Source organism: Odocoileus virginianus, chromosome 26 (genome assembly GCF_023699985.2).
Source record: "Odocoileus virginianus isolate 20LAN1187 ecotype Illinois chromosome 26, Ovbor_1.2, whole genome shotgun sequence".
NCBI classification, from domain to species: domain Eukaryota; kingdom Metazoa; phylum Chordata; class Mammalia; order Artiodactyla; family Cervidae; genus Odocoileus; species Odocoileus virginianus.
Window position 1 is genome coordinate 29389816 of NC_069699.1, and position 18177 is coordinate 29407992.

General features: G+C 42.3%; 1 protein-coding gene across 5 annotated transcripts in view; it reads left to right on the forward strand.

The window, feature by feature from the left end:
• Positions 1-18177, forward strand: part of FRMD4B (FERM domain containing 4B) — a 353626-nt gene that overhangs the window by 278942 nt on the left and 56507 nt on the right. For all 5 annotated transcript variants that reach the window (XM_070455691.1, XM_070455688.1, XM_070455689.1 and 2 more), the window contains 2 exons: positions 483-539; positions 1344-1366. In XM_070455691.1, coding sequence (XP_070311792.1) covers positions 483-539; positions 1344-1366 — 80 coding nt within the window. The remainder of the gene's footprint in view (positions 1-482; positions 540-1343; positions 1367-18177) is intronic.

Consider the following 18177-nt stretch of genomic DNA (forward strand, 5'->3'; position numbering starts at 1 on the left):
AATAGTCTCATTGACACAGAAGTGGAACTTACATTTTTTATAATATTTGCATTGTGTGTGTACCAAAATAATTGCTATGATGCAGGAAAACACTGAACAAAGTAAGAAAATCGGAGCGTAAAAATGAACTTAGATAAACATTGTTCATTCATTTAGTCTGTCTGAATTTTCAGTCATGTGTGTTCCTTCCAGAATACTGCTCTCAAAACACAATTTCCCACAGCTAATTAAAGCACGCACTCTCTCTCTCTTACACACACACACGCACACACACACACACACACACACACACACACGCTGTGGCTTCCCCTTAGCCCTGGACGCGTCTCTCCACGCCCCCCTCCCTTCCCTCTGGAATGGTATGATCTGCATTTGATCGTAAACTGGAGGTGCCAAGCTGTGACAGCTTCCCGAACTCCACAGCCATTTGCTACGACCTAGGGCAGCCTGTGTTCAGTGATGCTTTCCTTTTCCACCGACAGGGGCAAATCGAAGTAGACAGCGAAACTATCTTCAGGTTAGCGGCACTCATTTTACAGGTAAGAGCTGACAAACCACTTTTTAACCGCTCGTTTTGTTCATTGGGTTTTGTGAACTGCCTGAAATTCTGAAACTTTTGCATAGGCCAGTAGCTAATGTTCTCAAGTCTCCTGGTTGTTTACCAGAGTAAAATGTGAGCCACCGTTTTCTGTTTTAGTGTGGTTTGCATGATGAGGGAGAATGTGGCATTGTGTGTCTCAGAAGAAAATGAAATTTAGACTTCACTGAGGAAGGAGCGTTAAGACCATATTCCTGGCAAAGAGCTCTGGGTGACTTGCATTTGGGAGGCAGCAGTTGTCACAACAGCTGTAATTTGCATTTAAATTTAGTAACTTTTGTATACTTTTTCTTGAGGTTGAGTTAAAGAGCCCTTTAATTCTTAAAGTCATGCATAGTAGAAAAACAGTGGGTTCTATACTGGTTTAAAAAAAGAAAGTAAATGGCATGTGTTGGTTTATCTGTGTAATGATTTAAAAGGTCTGCATCCAGACTAAAAAGTGTGCTGCTCTGGTAGACAAGCATTTATCACGTGATCTTCGAAACTTAAAAGGAGAAATAACCATCTATGCGTTTTCAGATAGATTTGTCTTGTCTGTTAAAAACAAGAAAAATTAATGAGTAATAACAGTGTCTTAAATGCCACATTTTCTCCAGTGTGGTAAATAGGGAAAGTGTTCCTTGTGAAAAAAAAAAATTCGAAACAAAACTCAGGCATTTTAAGAGTGGAGAATAATCAAGAGTAAAAATTCTTTTAGCTTGATTAACATCAGTACAAACTGATCATCTGTCTTTTTTTTTTTTAGGAAGCCAAAGGGGATTACACCAGGTAAGGTTCCTTTTCTGATATAACTATGCAAAATAACTCATTGAATCTTTTAATGCTATTTTAAATAACAATGGATGCAAAATCAAAAGAAAGTAGACCCCTAGGCGTGAGACGGAGGTCTGTTTCCTCTTCAAATAGAAACCTATTCTTTTTGTGAATGAATCCAAGCAATGAAGCTTTCCAAGCCGGAGCGACAGAACTTGTTCTCAGAAATGCTCCAACGTTCTATTCTCTGTCATCTGTTAGCAAATGAAAAAATCTATAAAAAGCTTGGGTAACCCGTGCTGATTTTTTAAACTTATACTAATCTTGTGTTTGAAGAGATATACTATAAGCACAAAAAGATTAAATCCATCAGCTGCTTAGTTAGGGATTAATAGGGGCTTTCTTTTTGCAGCTGCCCTGAAGGGGCCTCACCCTTCACACACTTGACCTAACAGTTGCATTGTTGCCACCGAGACACTTACTGGTCCTAACTGCCTAACTGGCCAGATCATCAGAGTGTTTATATTTGAATTCACCCTCCTCTATCCGCTCCATTCTGTTCTTTTCATGCAGTAGTTGCCGTTGGAGTAGTAGAAAGGGTTAAAGGTGGAGGCCAGACCTCCAATTCGAAACAGCTCACAGGCCGACAACCGGCTGAAAGCCTTGCCTCTACCGTGTTAATGTTCTACTCCGGGTAAACTTAACAAGTAGATTATTTACAGATCAACTAGTATTCATTCCCCGCCAAGTCTTTTGACAGGTGTGCTCCTTAACAGGCTGATAACCAGATCCTGCCTTCCAGGCTTGAAAACTGGCGGTCACAGAGTCATGCTTCACTTCAGAAACTCGGCGCACTTTCCACATCTGCCCATTTAATTTGGTAGAATGACTGAGGCGTCCACTTAAGATGCCACGGTCCACTCACCGCACTCTCCTTTTACTCTGTTTTGTGATTTTTTAAAAAAAATTAGATTAGTAAATAAGCTTTGAAGGAATCATAAAAATTACTGAAAGTGCAAGTCACTCAGTCGTGGTCCGACCCTGTATAGTCCGTGGAGTTCTCCAGGCCAGAATACTAGAGTGGGTAGCCTTTTCCTTCTCAGGGGATCTTCCCAACCCAGGGATTGAACCAAGTTCTCCTGCAACGCAAGTGAATTCTTTACCGGCTGAGCCACAAGGGAAGGCCAAGAATACTGGAGTGGGTAGCCTTTTCCTTCTCCAGTAAATCTTCCCTGATAGCTTTCTTGATAATTTTTTTTAATTAAAAGAAAATGTCAAGGCATAAAAAGAAGATAAATTAGTCTCTAGGTCGTTAACATCAAAAGCGGCTGTGTTCTCCACTCTTGTCTTCCCTGGAGGAGCCATATTTCCTAGGAAGATCAGATATGCAAGGAATTCCTTCGCGTAGGGGCTGAGTCTGAAGTTGATTTAAAATGAGGGCTTTCAGGGCCAACAGCTCAGACTCCACTGTCTGTGGACTGCTAACCCTTCCCCCCCCACTTTCTCCCGGTCAAGCATGTGATGGACACCCTCTGAGCCTCATTTCCCCATCAAGATAATGGCACCTCTTTCCCAGGTCTGTTGTGAGATTAACTGTATGGAAACATTGCCCAGGGCGGTCGGTATCTGGCGTGCAGCAAACTCTCTATACACTTTGGCTGTTATTATTAACTATTAAAGTATCATTATTTCCCTCTTCATTTTCATCATCCTGTCCCATCTCTTGGCAACCTCTGAAGAGGTTTTTGGTACCTACATGGGTGTGAAGAAGCTGTAATCACATGGCCGGGGAAAGAATGAAAGAGAAAAAGGTTGATTCCACAAGCCTCCTTTAGGGAAAATGGCTTGCCTGAGGCAGAAGAAGTCTTAAAAAGAACAGTACTTGGGTAACCCAGACCTTTTAGCCCTAAGATGTCAAGTTTGGAGAGTTAGTCTGGCCAAACCCAAGTCAATCATTTTCCTCAATTTCAGTGTGTTCCTGATGCTTTCCTGACTGATTACTAAAGAAATGGTGGACAGTGTTTTGAAATTGTCCAAACCATGCTGAGTAGTAGAAGGAGCTTGGGACTGGGAATCATGAAACCAGCGCCGTGAAATTGAAATGAGCCCTCTGCTCATTCTCAGCCTCAATTTCCTCATCTGTAAATTGGGAGTAATGAAAATGGGACTTGGCTGGGTAGTTTTGACACTATGAATGGGTTCAAGGACTTTGTAGATTATAATTTGTTGTACGAGCATTAGTTATTGCTGATGAGATTGAAAGAATAGGAAATAGGAGCTTTTATCATTGGGTATATAATGAAGCAGAATTTTTGCTCATTGTCACCACTCCTTTCCTATTTGATTTCCTCCTCCCCTGAATGGAGAGGGTATGTTTTTCCTCCAAAGTTTTGTCATAAAACTAATTTAGGAAAATCAGGCAAAAATAAAAAGTAGCATTTATGGCAATGATATGTACTATTAAGAGCGAAGACATTAGAACCAGACAGCCTCACTGAAGTCCCAGATCTGCCCCTTATTACCTGTGCAATCTTGAGCAAATTATTTAAATTTACCAAGCCTCAGTTTCCTCATCTGTAAAATAGGGCTTTTATTAATATATACCCCACAGAATTGCTGTGATGACTGATTGAATTAATATATATAAAGTGCTTAGAATGGTTCCTACAGTTGCCACTTTCATATTCCGTCAAATTGATGGACATAATCTACCACTCCCCTGTTATCTTAAATATGAATTGCTTCCCATTTTTTGCTGATATAAATAATACTTTGATGAACATCTTTGTGTAATTGGGATTGGAGTTATCTGTGATTATTTTTATAGGTGATGTTTCTCTGGTGGGAACAAGCAAAGGGAAATTCCTCAAAGGAGGTAGAGTATGAAGGCATGCCTGATACTTCCTTGATTCCTTCCAGAGAATCTGTTTTTCTATCCAGAGCTCCCCCAGTGGCAATTCTGAACTCCACATCTCTCTTGGCTTACATGCCATGGCTTTTAGAACTTCACTGAGTTTGCTCACTGAGGTTTAATTATGGATCAATAAAGATCCTCAGATACTATCCTCATATAGTAGAGCCATGTGGCATTTTCAATTAAAATGCTGATTGAACACCTATTTCTTGAGGCTGCTCTGGGCCACCCACTCCTTGTAAATATCTCATTCTTTCTCAAATTTAGCATTTCTAAAGCTGAACCCGCCAGCATCCCAGCCCCCAGACCAGCTCCCCCGCTGCCTCCCCTTGTATAAACTCCTTTCTCTCTTGAATCGTCTCTCGGGATTTTCCCTTTTCCCTCCCACCTTTCTCCTTCACCTCAGACATCCCTTCTTTCCTTCTCTCCATCAGAACGCCGGCTTTCTCAGCCCTCAGTCTCCTCCAGGCAGCCTGACTGTAAAAGTGTGCATGTGTGTGTTGATTGTTTGACTGCTTTCTATAGCATTATTTTAATAGTCCGTGCCTGATTTCATTCAGTTCCTACCACAGTTTTATCATCACCATTTAACAAATTAATGGATGGAAATTTTAGGCCAAACTCACTCACATAGTCAGCGAGTTCCTGGATCTGTTCTGATTCCATTGTGTAGCGCATACCCACACATAACCCCCTGTTATCTTCCTAAGACATAAATGTGATCGTTGTTGTTGACTTCCACACATCTCTTATCTCCCATTGCATAGACATCCACCTTCCAAAACCCTAACCTGGCATTCAATACCCCATATAATCTGCATTAATACATTTTAACCGCCCACGCCCTACCATTCATACTCCTTAATATTTGTTCCTGACTCTCTCTTCTCTTTTCTTTACATTATCTATACTGTTTTGTCATCATGGCTATGTTCAAATTCTTCTTCCTGGAATGCCTTTTAAAACAAAGATCCTCCTCCTTATTTTGTTTCTGCCCTGTTTCCTTCAAAGTATTTTAAGTTAACACTCTCATAACCAAGTAGAAAACCTTGCTCTCTGGAAAGTTAATTAAAATAGTGGCGTGAGGACTTCCATTTTCTTTAAATAGTTGACAGCCTGAATTTCCAAGTCAGCCCTTAAGCTGCAAAGATAACAAGCTACTTGGGTAACACAACACAGACAAACACAGGATTCCTGAAAGCTGACACGGCGAGGCTTTATCACTGAGCCAGCTGCAAATGACTTTGTAAAAGCAAGGCATTTCTTTTCTTTTCTTTTTTTAAGATCCTGAAAGGTGGAAATTACCAAGAAACTATGTGACTAGGGCACTTTTGCTTATAAAAAAAAGTGACTACAATTTCAGTTCATTGCTGGGTCAGAATGATAGCTTATTGTCACCTAGCTTCAAATGGGTAGGAATAATGCACAATTTACAGCTGTGCTACAAATAATAGCAGCTGTTTCCCAAGCAAAAGGAACTTCTCTGGATGCTTTGAGAGTAGTTAATGAAGGGAGGGGGGAAAAAAATCAAAGACTTTTAAAGAATTTGTCCTCCTACTTGTTACACCTCTAGAGCATTTAAAGGTCTAAAATATCATTCCATTTCTGGGACCTTTAAAATCAGTGACGATGTTTTGGTTTTTTTTTGTTTTTTTTAAAAAAGCAGCTCTCATGGGCTAGGTGCTATGCTGAGTGTGTCCTTACATCAATGGGAGGCAGACGCAAAGAGGAGCTTTGGAATTTAATTGCTTGGGTTCAAATCCAGGCCCAGGTACTTGCTTTATTACTGTGGATAGCTAACTTCTCTGGAATCTGGAGCTCAGTTGCTTTGTCTCTGTTGTTTGGCTTTACTATTGCTATTAGTGTTGATCCATTGAAGCTTCCCACCAATCGTGTGATGACAGGCACTCGTGGTACCCCCATTTTACAGACAGGGAAACTGAGCTGTGGAGAGAGTAAGTAGGGACTGTCTAGGTCACATGGCTTCAAGAGTGGCCCAGTTAGGACTCCGTGCCTGATGCTCTTGACCTTTGTCAGGAGTCTCCTTTTCAGTATTCTAACACAGACTTGTAAGAATCATTACTTTCCGTGCTGACAGAATAAAGAAGGCTGACTTGACAAAAATTTAATGTTTCTGTCTGATTTCACGCCAGAACTTTAATGAATCAGCAAAGAGCTTTTGTGAAAAGCATAGTAAGAAATGACTTTTCTTTCTCTTGGTGTTATGGCTATTTTAAGGTTTGATTTAAACATAGTTCTTTTAACAGTCAGTTCAGCACATTAATATTTTATTTATTTTTAATGATTGGTAAATACTTCTACGTGTCAGGCTGTTTTAGATGTTTTACAAACAGTAACTCATTAATCGTCATCTCTGCTCATGAGGTTGGTGGAATATTATTCCCATGTTACAACTGAGATTAAGAAACTTTGTGTGGGTAACGTTTGTATTACTCATATTATGGTTTAACATTTCCCCATGACTTCGCCAGATGTTGAGTTGTTACGTTGAATAAACACACAAAATAACAACAAGTAGGGAGCTGCAGACAAATAAGCGTGGGAACTATATCGTTAAAAGCAGAAACCAACAAATACTATAAAACAATTATGCTTCAATTAAAAATAGATAAATTGAAAAAAAAACTCAACAGAGTTTAAGTTCTTTTTGATCAATTTTAAATCCACTCATGTGCATGGCAGATCTCCCAGAAGAAAACACATAAACAGTATTTCCCACTTTCTTGTCCCCAGTGTTCAAGCCTCTTCCCAGACCAGTGTTCTGTGCACTTCAGTTTGTGAAGTGGGGGCTTATTTATTTGGTGAAAGCTCAGTATTAAAATGCTTTTAAAGGATAAGCAGTTCCTTTTCTTTGTATTGCCTGTCAGATTCTTGCGTCTCTCAACTTTAATTCCAATAGCTCTTAGGGTAAACAGTCATCAAATTCTGAATTTGCTTTTTCTGAAGAGCCCTGGATTTGGAAAGAATCCTCCATCCCATACGGTGGGTGCTTTTCATCTGCCTTGCACATAGAATATTAGGGCGGCCCCCATATTATGCATTGCAACCCTCATTTCACGCAGGATGAACCAACAAGTGACATACCCCTGACAATTCAGGTTGACAGGACCAGACCTACAGTCCCCAGGTCTCCCCTGCCATCTCAGAGTGCCATTCTGACTTACACTTGTATCAGGAACCCGCCACAGATCCTTGCTGTCCCTGACGGAAGGCAGTGAGGGCAGCAGGCAGTGGACCCTGTGGTAAGTGGTGTTATCAGTGGAGCGGCCCCAAGTCTAATATTAGTCACTTGAGGAGATAGCTTAAGAGTGAGAAGGCAGGAAATGAGCACTCCATCAGCAGTGACCTTGGAATGCCTGGTCTTTTTCTCATTGCTGGACCCTATTCACCCTTGTATTCAATAGATTAAAAACCGAATACCTACAATGTACAAGGCACTGGACCACTAAGGGCTATGGTGGAGGCAGACTAAGTTTCCAGTCTTTTACTACTTAGCCAAAGTCATTTTGCCTCCTTTATAAGAGACAGTGAAAATTTCTGGGCCCTGGATTCAGACAGGCAGGCGTTAAGTTGAATGAGACAAGCCTTCTTCATCTACTAGTGATGTGACCTTGAGCCAGTTCAAGCCATTGAGCCTAAGGTCCCTTTTTAAAAATTTATTTATTTTTAACTGAAGGATGATTGTTTTACAATATTGTGTTGGTTTCTGCCATGTATCAACATGAATCAGCCATAGGTATACATATGTCCTTCCACCCCCGAACCTCCCTCCCACCTCCCACCCCATCCCAACCCTCTAGGTTGTCACAGAGCCCCTGGTTTTAGTTCCCTGAGTCATGCAGCAAATTCCTCCTGGCTATCTATTTTATATATGATAGTGTTTCCATGCTACTCTCCATCTGTCCCACTCTCTCCTTCCCCCTGCCCCCCCACAACCCCTGTATCCACAAGTCTGTTATCTATGTCTGCGTCTCCACCGCTGTCCTGCAGATAAGTTGAGCAGCACCATCTTTCTAGATTCCATATATATGCATTAAGATATGATATTTGTGTTTTTCTTTTTGCCTGACTTTGTATAATAGGTTCTAGGTTCATCTGCTTCCCTAAGGTCCCTTTTCTTTAAGGGATTTGTTGAGAGAATTGAATGAGATCACGCACCTTGCAGGATGCCTGGTACAGAATGAAGACTTAGTACTTGGGACTTTGCTCGCACTAAGTCTTTCGAGTATACTGAGATGCATTGTTGTTGTTTTACCATCTTAACCTTTTTCTTTTTAAAATTTATTTATTTTTGGCTGTGCTGGGTCTTCGTTGTTACGCTGGGGCTTTCTCTAGTTGTGGCAAATCGTGGCTACTCCTTGTTGCAGTGTGCAGGCTTCTCATTGCAGTGGCTTCTCTTGTTGTGGAGCACGGACTGTAGCTTGTGGACTTTGGTAGTTGTGATGCACCGGCTTAGTTGCTCCAAGACATGTGAGATCATCCCAGAAAAGGGATCAAGCATGTGTCCTGTGTATGTAGGCACACTGCTCACCACCAACCTACCAGGGATGTCCCCCATCTGAACCATTTTAAGTTGCTGGGCAACCATCACGACATCCATCTCCAAGATCTTTCATCTTAAAAATGGAAACTCTTCCATGGCTGATTCATGTCAATGTATGACAAAAACCACTACAATATTGTAAAATAATTAGCTTCCAACTAATAAAAATAAATGGAAACTCTATACCCATTAAATAATAACCCTTCTCTTCTTCCCTCCAAGCCTCTAACAGTCACCATTCTACTTTCCATCTCTACGAATTGGCCTATTCTGGATGCCTTATATAACTGAACTCATACAGTATTTGTCTTCCTGTGACTGGCTTCTTTCACTCTGCATAATGTCCTCATGTTTCATCCATATTGTACCATGTGTTAGAATTTCCTATACTTTAGGACTAATATTCCACTATATGTATTTACCACTTTTGCTTATCCATTCATCTGTGAGTGAATACTTGGGTTACACCACTTTTTAGCTCTTATGAATAATGCTGATATGAACACAAATATCTCTTTGAGTCCTGAATTTCAATTCTTTTGAGAAGAGAGATGTGAGATTCCCTGGCTTCCAACACTCCACCATTCATTGGAGTGGGGGTGGGATGAAGGCATTGGAATGTAGGATGAATATCAGATCCTTGTTCTAAATCATGAGATCTTATCAAAAGTAACACTTAAGAAGCTCAGTACTTACATTAGAATACTTTTGTAGGTGAATATTTATTGACATGGAAAAAATGATTACAATATAGGAAATAGAAAAAAGCATATATATCATACTTTTTTATTTAAAAAAATATGTATGCCAATATATTCAAATATATGATACATGTATAAAAACTAGTCTGTAAGTTAAAAACTAGTCTGTAAGCACAGTGCAGTAACCTCTAAATTGTTTTGTTCATACAGCCCCATTCATTTGTATACTTTTAATTACTTATTTCATTATACAGTTATAGACATGAAAGTGAAAATCACTCAGTCGTGTCCAGTTCTTTGCAACCCCATGGATTATACAGTCCTTGGAATTCTCCAGGCCAGAATACTAGAGTGGGTAGCCTTTCCCTTCTCCAGGGGATCTTCCTAACCCAGGGATCAAACCCAGGTCTCCCACACTGTAGGCAGATTCTTTACCAGCTGAGCCACCAGAGAAGCCCAGGAATACTGGAGTGGGTAGCTTATCCCTTCTCCAGCGGATCTTCCCAACCCAGGAATCGAACCTGGGTCTCTTGCCCTGCGGGCGGATTCTTTACCAGCTGAGCTACCAGGGAAGCCCATAGTTGTAGACATGAAGAACTATATTAACATCATGTATATTGTAAAATACTCACAAAAGAGTCATCATCAAAAGCAGTGACATAGAGTAACATGTTCAAAGGATGCATAAAAAGTATCATTAGAAGTTCTAGTATTTTCTTTCTGCGCACCTACAGACTCCCCACCAAAAAGACTGCTGTAGAGTGGATTCTGAAGTTAGGCAAAACTGAGTTTGGCTCCAGATCCTGCTTCTCACTGGTGAACAATCTTAGCTGTGTTATTGAACATCTCTCCACTGCAGTTTCCCATCTGTAAATAAGAATAATTACAGTTCTTTTTAAAAATTAAAAAAAATTTAGTTGAGGTATGATTGACTTGTAACCATGTATTAGTTTCGGGTATATAATATAATGATTCAATATTTCTAGGTATTACAAAATGACCACCACAACAAGTCTAGTTAAAATCCATCACCATATATAGTTACAAAAATTTTTTTCTTGTGATGAGGACACTTAAGATCTACTCTCTTAGCAATTTGCAAATTTGCAAAACAGTATTAGAGTGCATTGCACACTGCCCGGTTTATGGTAGAGGTTAGAAAAAAAAAATTAAGCTGATACTGTTGTCATGACTAAGAGTTATCTTGGGATGGGCAGGATAGAAATGTTTGCAATTTGCCTTCTTCACATGTCAGTGTGTTTTCATTTGTTGATAATGAATATACAGTGCTTATGTCAGAATTTTTTTAATGTTAATTTGTCCTGTTAAAAAACTCATAGGTTAGCACAGTGACCTACAGATCTCTGACACTGCACCGTTTTTCAAAATGAATGTAAGATTCATGGAACACTACCCACTTGACCTAACGGAAACTTCCCAAACCAAGGCTTAAAGCCCTTCCCTGCCACCCCAGAGCAGCAAGGCAGCAAGCTTGTGATTCCCCCTGGCACGTCGGGGGCCCTGTCCAGAGCCTGCTGGCCCCCGGGGGTCTGTGTGCCTTTGTGAACAGGCTCATTTAGTTCTGGGCACAGGCGCCTGAGGCTGGGCAGGCAGAAAGGAAGCAATTAAGACAGTGGAAACCTACCAGGAAAAAATGCTGTTGGCAGGACAGACTTCACCAGGGTGTGACCTGTGCAGCACACAGAGCCCCCTGCTCAGAGGGGACCCACGCTCAGCTTGACACTCTTCTGTCACCATCTTGAGATTCCTCATGATTTTTTAAACAAAGAAGCTCCACATTTTAATCTTTCACTGGGTCTTGCAAATTGTGTAGCTTGGTTCTGGTTGTTGAAAACTGTAAGGCCTGGGTATTAGATGGATTATGAAAGAAAGGGTCCCCTTGTAGGTGTCTAAACAGGTACTCCATTGATGAAGGTAGAACCACACAGAACTCTGCAAAAAAGCCCTTTTGCATATATGTCTGGGAACCTCTTAGCCTTTTTCTGATTTCAGTATGTATAATCTCCCAGGTCCGAGGCACAGGGAATAACATAACCTAGACCTCCTAGGGCCATTATGAAAATCAAGAGAGAAAAAGCCTGTTAAAAGGTTACAATGTGCCTGGTACCCATAATTCTTATTTCTGGCCACAGTGGAATATCATCAGCCCTGGCTCGGACCTTGGGGTTTCACTGGGTTCCCCTCATCTCCTGGCAACCCCCATTCCACCCTCTGTCTCTCTGAATTTCTAAAGTGTTTTTATTTTAAATATTTACAGATTTTTGTGTTAACCTCATTCTCAGCCTAAGTCATTTTTTGGATTATATTTCTTCTAAAAGACTTGAAGTTTCAAAGTAGACAGGATCAGAGTTCTTGGCAAGCTGGCTAATGTTTAGAAAAAAAAAAAAATCTCTCATCACATTTTCATTATTATAAGAAATTCTTCAGATCTAAACAAAAAAGTAGTTTGACAGTTGATCCCTATCTCACATTCAGATGGACACAGTAATTTGTCCTTGGTTACAAGTTAGACTACAGACAAGAGTTTAACAAAGGAATTCTAGATGAGAGGACGCTGTATTTCCCAAACACAAGCTGGTTTCTTGTCTCTGGTAGAATGCAGAGATAAGGAGGGTCTGACACAAATTCCATGGATTGGTCATGATGTTGGAGGAGCAAGTTTTAAGGCTGTACTTCCACCAGTTACCGTGGGTTCTGTTGAATCAATCCTAAAGCCACTTTCAACTAGGGACTTGCCAAGCTGCTTCCAAAGTTCTTTTCCCATGTGGTTTATTACCAACTGTTAGGATTGCCAGACTGAGCACATAAAATAAACAAGGGATAACTTTTTTAGTGTGTGTTCTAAATGTTTAATCTGGCGACTCTAACCTAGATCACCCACTAGGGATTCTTCTCAGTGGTAAGAAGCCAACCCTAGCTTGTTCTGAGGATGGTAGAAGTAAAATGTTTGGTATAATTGTTGGTTTCCTGTGCTGTGATCAGAAAGGAAAGAATACATTTAATAAACATAGGCAGGTGCCTTCACAGCAACATAGCTTCATAGCATCTTCCCAAGAATCCCAGAAAACACATCACTGTCCCTGTCTTTATAATGAGGAAACTGAGGCTTACATAGGTTAGTTTAGCTAAGTCCTATAAACATGGAGACCTGCAACTGAATCCAGTTCTAGGTCCTGACCTTGTTACTGCACATCACAGGTGTAGGGCCGGCCAGTGAGCACGTCTGTTGATATGTTTCTGAGTATGTGGTGGCTTTACAGTAGCCTGTGTCCCAACCCTCGCTGCCCATGTACCAGCTCTGGTGGGACAGCCGGCAGCTGGCTGACCTCTCTAAGCCTCAGTTTCCTTATCTGTAAGTTAGAAACAGCTCCTACACCTCAGTTTGCTACAAGGATTGAATGACATCCTTTTTCTTTCTCTTTCTCTTTTTGTATAAGTAAAATGCTGAGCACTTGTCTGCCACATAGCACATGCCCTGTCTTTTTAAGAGCCACAGGAGTTTCTAATTTATTGTCTTGTGAAGGAGCAGAGTGGTCCAGGGCAGCTAGAAACCAATGTATGCTCACACCGGAACCCCCAAGAAGGAGCTTCATCTGATTAAGAGGAAGTGGGGTGTCCCTCCTTCTCCCAGAATGGATGGGGGGCATCCCTAGCTTCTATAATCCTTTCAGTTCTCACTTTCCACTCCAAAAAGGCGACTGCCTGATTTGGCTTGAGGTGCAATCAAGACCTGATTAAATGGGGTGGGGAGGAAATCCCCAGAATGGAAAGACCCTCTGACTTGGGAGGGGAGGGAAGAAGTCTGGTCCAGCCCGCCTGGCTTTTCCGACCCCTCCCCCTCCTCTCTCCACCCAGCTTCCCAGTTCCCTCCTCTCCTTCCTCCTCCTTCCCTGCTGCCGTTCCTCTTAAACCTGGAGTCCTGAGAACCAGCCAGCCAGCCTCTGGTCCTCTCGATCTAGCATCACCTCAACGAAAGGCCCCTGGTAAGTCTTTAAGGTCACTGGGCCCTGTTTCCTGCATCTACCAACTCAGGGTGGGACCAGACTAACTCAGGTCTCTTAACCAGCTGGCAGGGTTTGGTCCGAAGGGGTAGAAAGTGAGGCAGGCACTTTATTTTGGCTATTATGAAACCGTCTCAGTCTCTGAGCAGTTTTATTAAAAATGGTTTGCAGTTATCAGTGGTGGCATTAGAATCGGGTGGATCCGAGCCCTAGGTTTTTTGCCTTGGCATATGATTGACTAAGAATGAGATTGACCGCTTGTTTCCCTCTTTCTCCAGCTGCTCCCAAGCCCTCTATCCTGTAACAGAGCTCGTCAAGGGTTGAGATTTTACTATGAACCTTTTAGCTAGGATTGCAAATGGGGCATCAGGGGCTTCCCTAGCAGTCCAGCGATTGAGATAACATGAGTCCACTGCAGAGGGTGCAGGTTTGATCCCTGGTCAGGGAGCTAAGATCTCACAGGCTGGGCAGCACAGCTGGGGAAAAAAAACGTGTCAAACTCAATGAAGTTTGAAAAATAAAAATCGGGCATTAGGAACACCTTGTGTGGTTTAAGGAACCTTTGTTGGATGTTGGGCTTCTCAGGTGGGCTTGCATGCCCTGTTTTAAAACTCTGCTAAAAATGACTGGAGTCTGATTTTGTAGCTCTTAAAAAATTTTTTTTTTTTTTTTTTTAAACTAAGTGGTATCTTTGCTATTAGAGGACAGCTACAGACAGTAGTTGGTTTGGTTTAAGAAACACTGAGTGATAACACTGTTCAGTCTGGTTATCTGCAATCTGTTCTTTGTGGTTTAATCCAGTTTTTTACTAAACCAGATTATGTTGTTCAGGCATCAAGTCTTGTCCAGTCTTTGCAATCCATGGACTGAAGCACACCAGGCCTCCATGTCCCTCACCATCTAAAATCAGATTATCTAGTTTTAAAAAAGCAACCTTTCTTCACCCCAGAAACTAAGTTTAGTAGAATCAATGAGTGGCCACCATAATTACAAATTCCAAAACCTCAAGTTAAGCTGGCAAAAGCCTTCCCTTTTCTCCTTTCCTCTCCTTCCTTGTTTTCTGTCCCTTCATTTTGAAACTAGAGAAGTTAGGCAGAGTCGTCCAGGTGTAGGCTTGGAGTCATATCTGCTACTTTCTTGCTGAGTTTAAATGAAATCTCTTTTAAATGTCAGTTTTCACATCTGTGTAACAGGGCTGGTGATAATAGCAGAACCTGTAGAGAGGTTTTAGCCCAGTCTCTGAAGCCTAATAATGTTCAGTGAGTGTGAGCATTTCTTTTTAGGGATTGAATGGAGGTCCCTACTCTGTCTGTATAACTGCTGGGTCAGCCTTGGAAGGGGCTTCCCAGCTGGCTCAGTGATAAAGAATCCGCCTGGCAATGCAGGAGATGCAGGCTCCATCCCTGGATCAGGAAGATCCCCTGGAAGAGGAAATGGCAACCCACTCCAGTATTCTTGCCTGGAAAATCTCATGGACAGAGGATCCTGGGCTACAGTCCATGGGGTCTCAGAGAGTCGGACATGCCTGAGTAACTAAACAGTGAGGGCCTCAGAAGGGTCTCCTGAAACTAGCCTACTGGGCTTCCTCAGCCTCTTTGACCTTCTTTCCTGTTTTAAATTGTAGATTGTTATCTCTTTTCTTGAAAACCTCCCTGTGTTCATATTATGTGTTCATTCTGTTCCTCTGTTCCTGTGGTTCTCAAGTCATTTATTAAACGGATTGCTGGGTCCCACCTTCAGCCCTTCTGGTTCTGTAGGTCTGGAGTGGGGCCCCAGAATTTTCATTTCTAACACATCCTTAGATAGTGCTGATGCTGCTGGCCAGGGGGTTGTAAGAACTACTGTTGTTTTCTCATGCTTGACAACCTCTAATATCCCTTTACCTGGGAATTAGTGGAGAGAAATTTACTGTTAGAATTCCTTAGTTATACAGTCAAGAAGGTAATGAACTGGATTCGTCATTGAAGGCCAACTTCCCAGATAACTGAAAGAAACATGATTTTTTTTTTTTAAATTAAAAAAGGGTGATGTGAAGCCTATCTGGCCAGTGAAAAAATGCTCTAAGTAAACTGATAATATATCTTAAACCGCTAACCACCAAAGTGTTGACCAACACTGATATCACAGTTGAGGAAATTAGTGCTTATGTTCTGCATCCAAGATCCTCCTAATCATACCATGGTTAAGCAAGCTGTCAGGGCTTCCCAGGTGGCCCTCGTGGTAAAGAATCTGCCTGCCAATGCAGTAGATGCAGGTTCGATCCCTGGGTCTGGAAGATCCCCTGGAGGAGGAAATAACACCACTCCAATATTCTTGCCTGGAAAATTCCATGGACAGAGGAGCCTGGTGGGCTACAGTCCATGAATCACAAAGAGTCTGACATGATTGAGCAGACATACACACATCCTAAAAGACCAGATCCACCCGGAATGCTTTAGTAGTTGTGTTGACACCTGTTACACCTTTTAACAAACATTAAATACACTTTTCCTGGCTGTTCTAATCATTGCCATGGCCCATTCCTTCAGTTTAGTGCAAAACTTTGACAGCCACGTCAGCTCTCCAACAAGCACAGATAAGGAAGTGGCTTATCACCAACCTCTGTGCAGGCAATTCCAGAAGACTGGCAAACGTTTCTAATTTACACCAGTTCCTAATGACAGTAAATCTTTAGTTTGCACAGAGCACAGTATTAAATAGAGCTCCCAGCTGTGACAACTCGCTTGGATTCTCGGAGGCCCCTTAGGCTGCCTGATAGACTTTATCTTGAGTGTTCAACAGGTATTAACTATAGCTTTTTTATATTTGCATACGTATTTAATGAGACTTCCCTGGTAGTTCAGTGGTAAAGAATCTGTCTGCAATGCAGGAGACCTGGGTTCAGTCCCTGGGTTGGGAGGATCCCCTGGAGAATGGATTGGCAACCCACTGCAGTATTCTTGCCTGGAGAATTCCATGGCCAGAGGAGCCTGGTGGGCTACAGTCCATGGGGTCACAAAGAGTCAGACATGACTGACAGACTAAACAACAGCATACATTTAATAAAACATGGATTTTCAGTTATGCTTATGTGTGGGTGAGAAGACTCCAGTCCCAGGTTATTTCCTAAAGAGCTTAATTTTTGTCTTGGTGACATTTGACACTCATTTCCATGGGTCATTGTGCTTTTCAGATAAGGGAGAGCTTTAGCATTGAAAAAAAAAGGAAAGTTTGAGGCTTGGCCTTTTTTTTTTTTTTAAACTGTTCTACAAACCTAGGGATGCTCCCACACCAAACACTGACAATTACCATCTTCAAGGGATCTCTTTCAGTGATTGGTTTGCTCCAGAACGGCCAGCAACCACCGTTTGCTAATTGCCTGAACTCCCTTGCCCTCCAGCCTCAGCACAGCAGGTGGCTGATTGTAACTGTGGGCAAGTCCCCAGCTAGGCACAAACAAGGGGCACATGTCTGCTGGGGGTGGCTGTTTCCACACAACTGCTCCAGCACACGCAAAGGATGGCCTCAGTTTTGCCAGCCACGTGGCTGTCTCAGAAAGGGGTGAGGTTGGCACATTCCTCCAGGGCTTGTGAGATCAGGAAAGAAAAACAAAAGCCCGTGAAAGAGGGTTCTTGGGAATGCCAAAAGGAATCATCAAGGCAAAAGGAGCCGCCAGTGGCTAAACGGTAACGGTGGGTCCTGGGCCACTTCCTTTCAGAAAGCTGTCAGAATCCGGACCTGGAATACCCGATGACGGGGGCAGGGGCGGGGGTTTAGCCTAAGTCATCAGATAAAACGCAGCATTCTTCATTGTAGCATCTGAATTCCTGTTGAAAGGATGAAGAATAGCAATTTCTGGTTTGTTACCAATAAGTAGAAAGTCCTGTAGATTTATGGGCATTGTCTCTGGCTGGAACTTGAAAAAAGCAGTCCCTCCTGGCAGTTCTAGTCAAGTAAGTCTTTAAAATAACGCTTCCACTGCATGAGGCTCAAGAACGTCCACACAGAGTGAGTGTGTTTACTCCTGGGGAGAGGCAGAGACATCTCCGTCCAGGCTTGCTTACATCCAGCTGGTTAGGGGCCCTCTCTGGGGATTCTGAGGTCACTCCTCATTCATATAAACCCAGCCTCCCGCCCCTGCCTGCCTGCCTGTCTGTCAGCCCCGGGAGGCGAGGGGCCTTCTGTGCTCTAGCCAGACCTGGGCCTCCCCGGCTCTTCCCCCACCCACTCACAGGACCCATGTGGTCAGCTCCAAGGCAAATTCCCCAGCTGCGGTTCTTCAGAGAGTGAACAAATAAGCATTCAGCTACTGTCAGTCCACTTACACTTGAAATCCTGCCTGGTTCTAAACTCTGAAAATGATCAGGATGAACTTGAAAGTAATGCCCTGGTGTTTCTAACACTTGCCCTCGAACTGGCACTGGACTTGCTCACGAGCACCCTACCTTTCACCCACTAGTCATATTTGACTTAGTTTTTGATGTGAATTATATCACCCAGATCACTGGATGTGAATTATGTCACCGGATGGCACCACCCTTATGGCAGAAAGTGAAGAAAAACTATAGAGGCTCTTGATGAAGGTGAAAGAGAAGAGTGAAAAAGTTGGCTTAAAACATTCAGAAAACTAAGATCATGGCATCTGG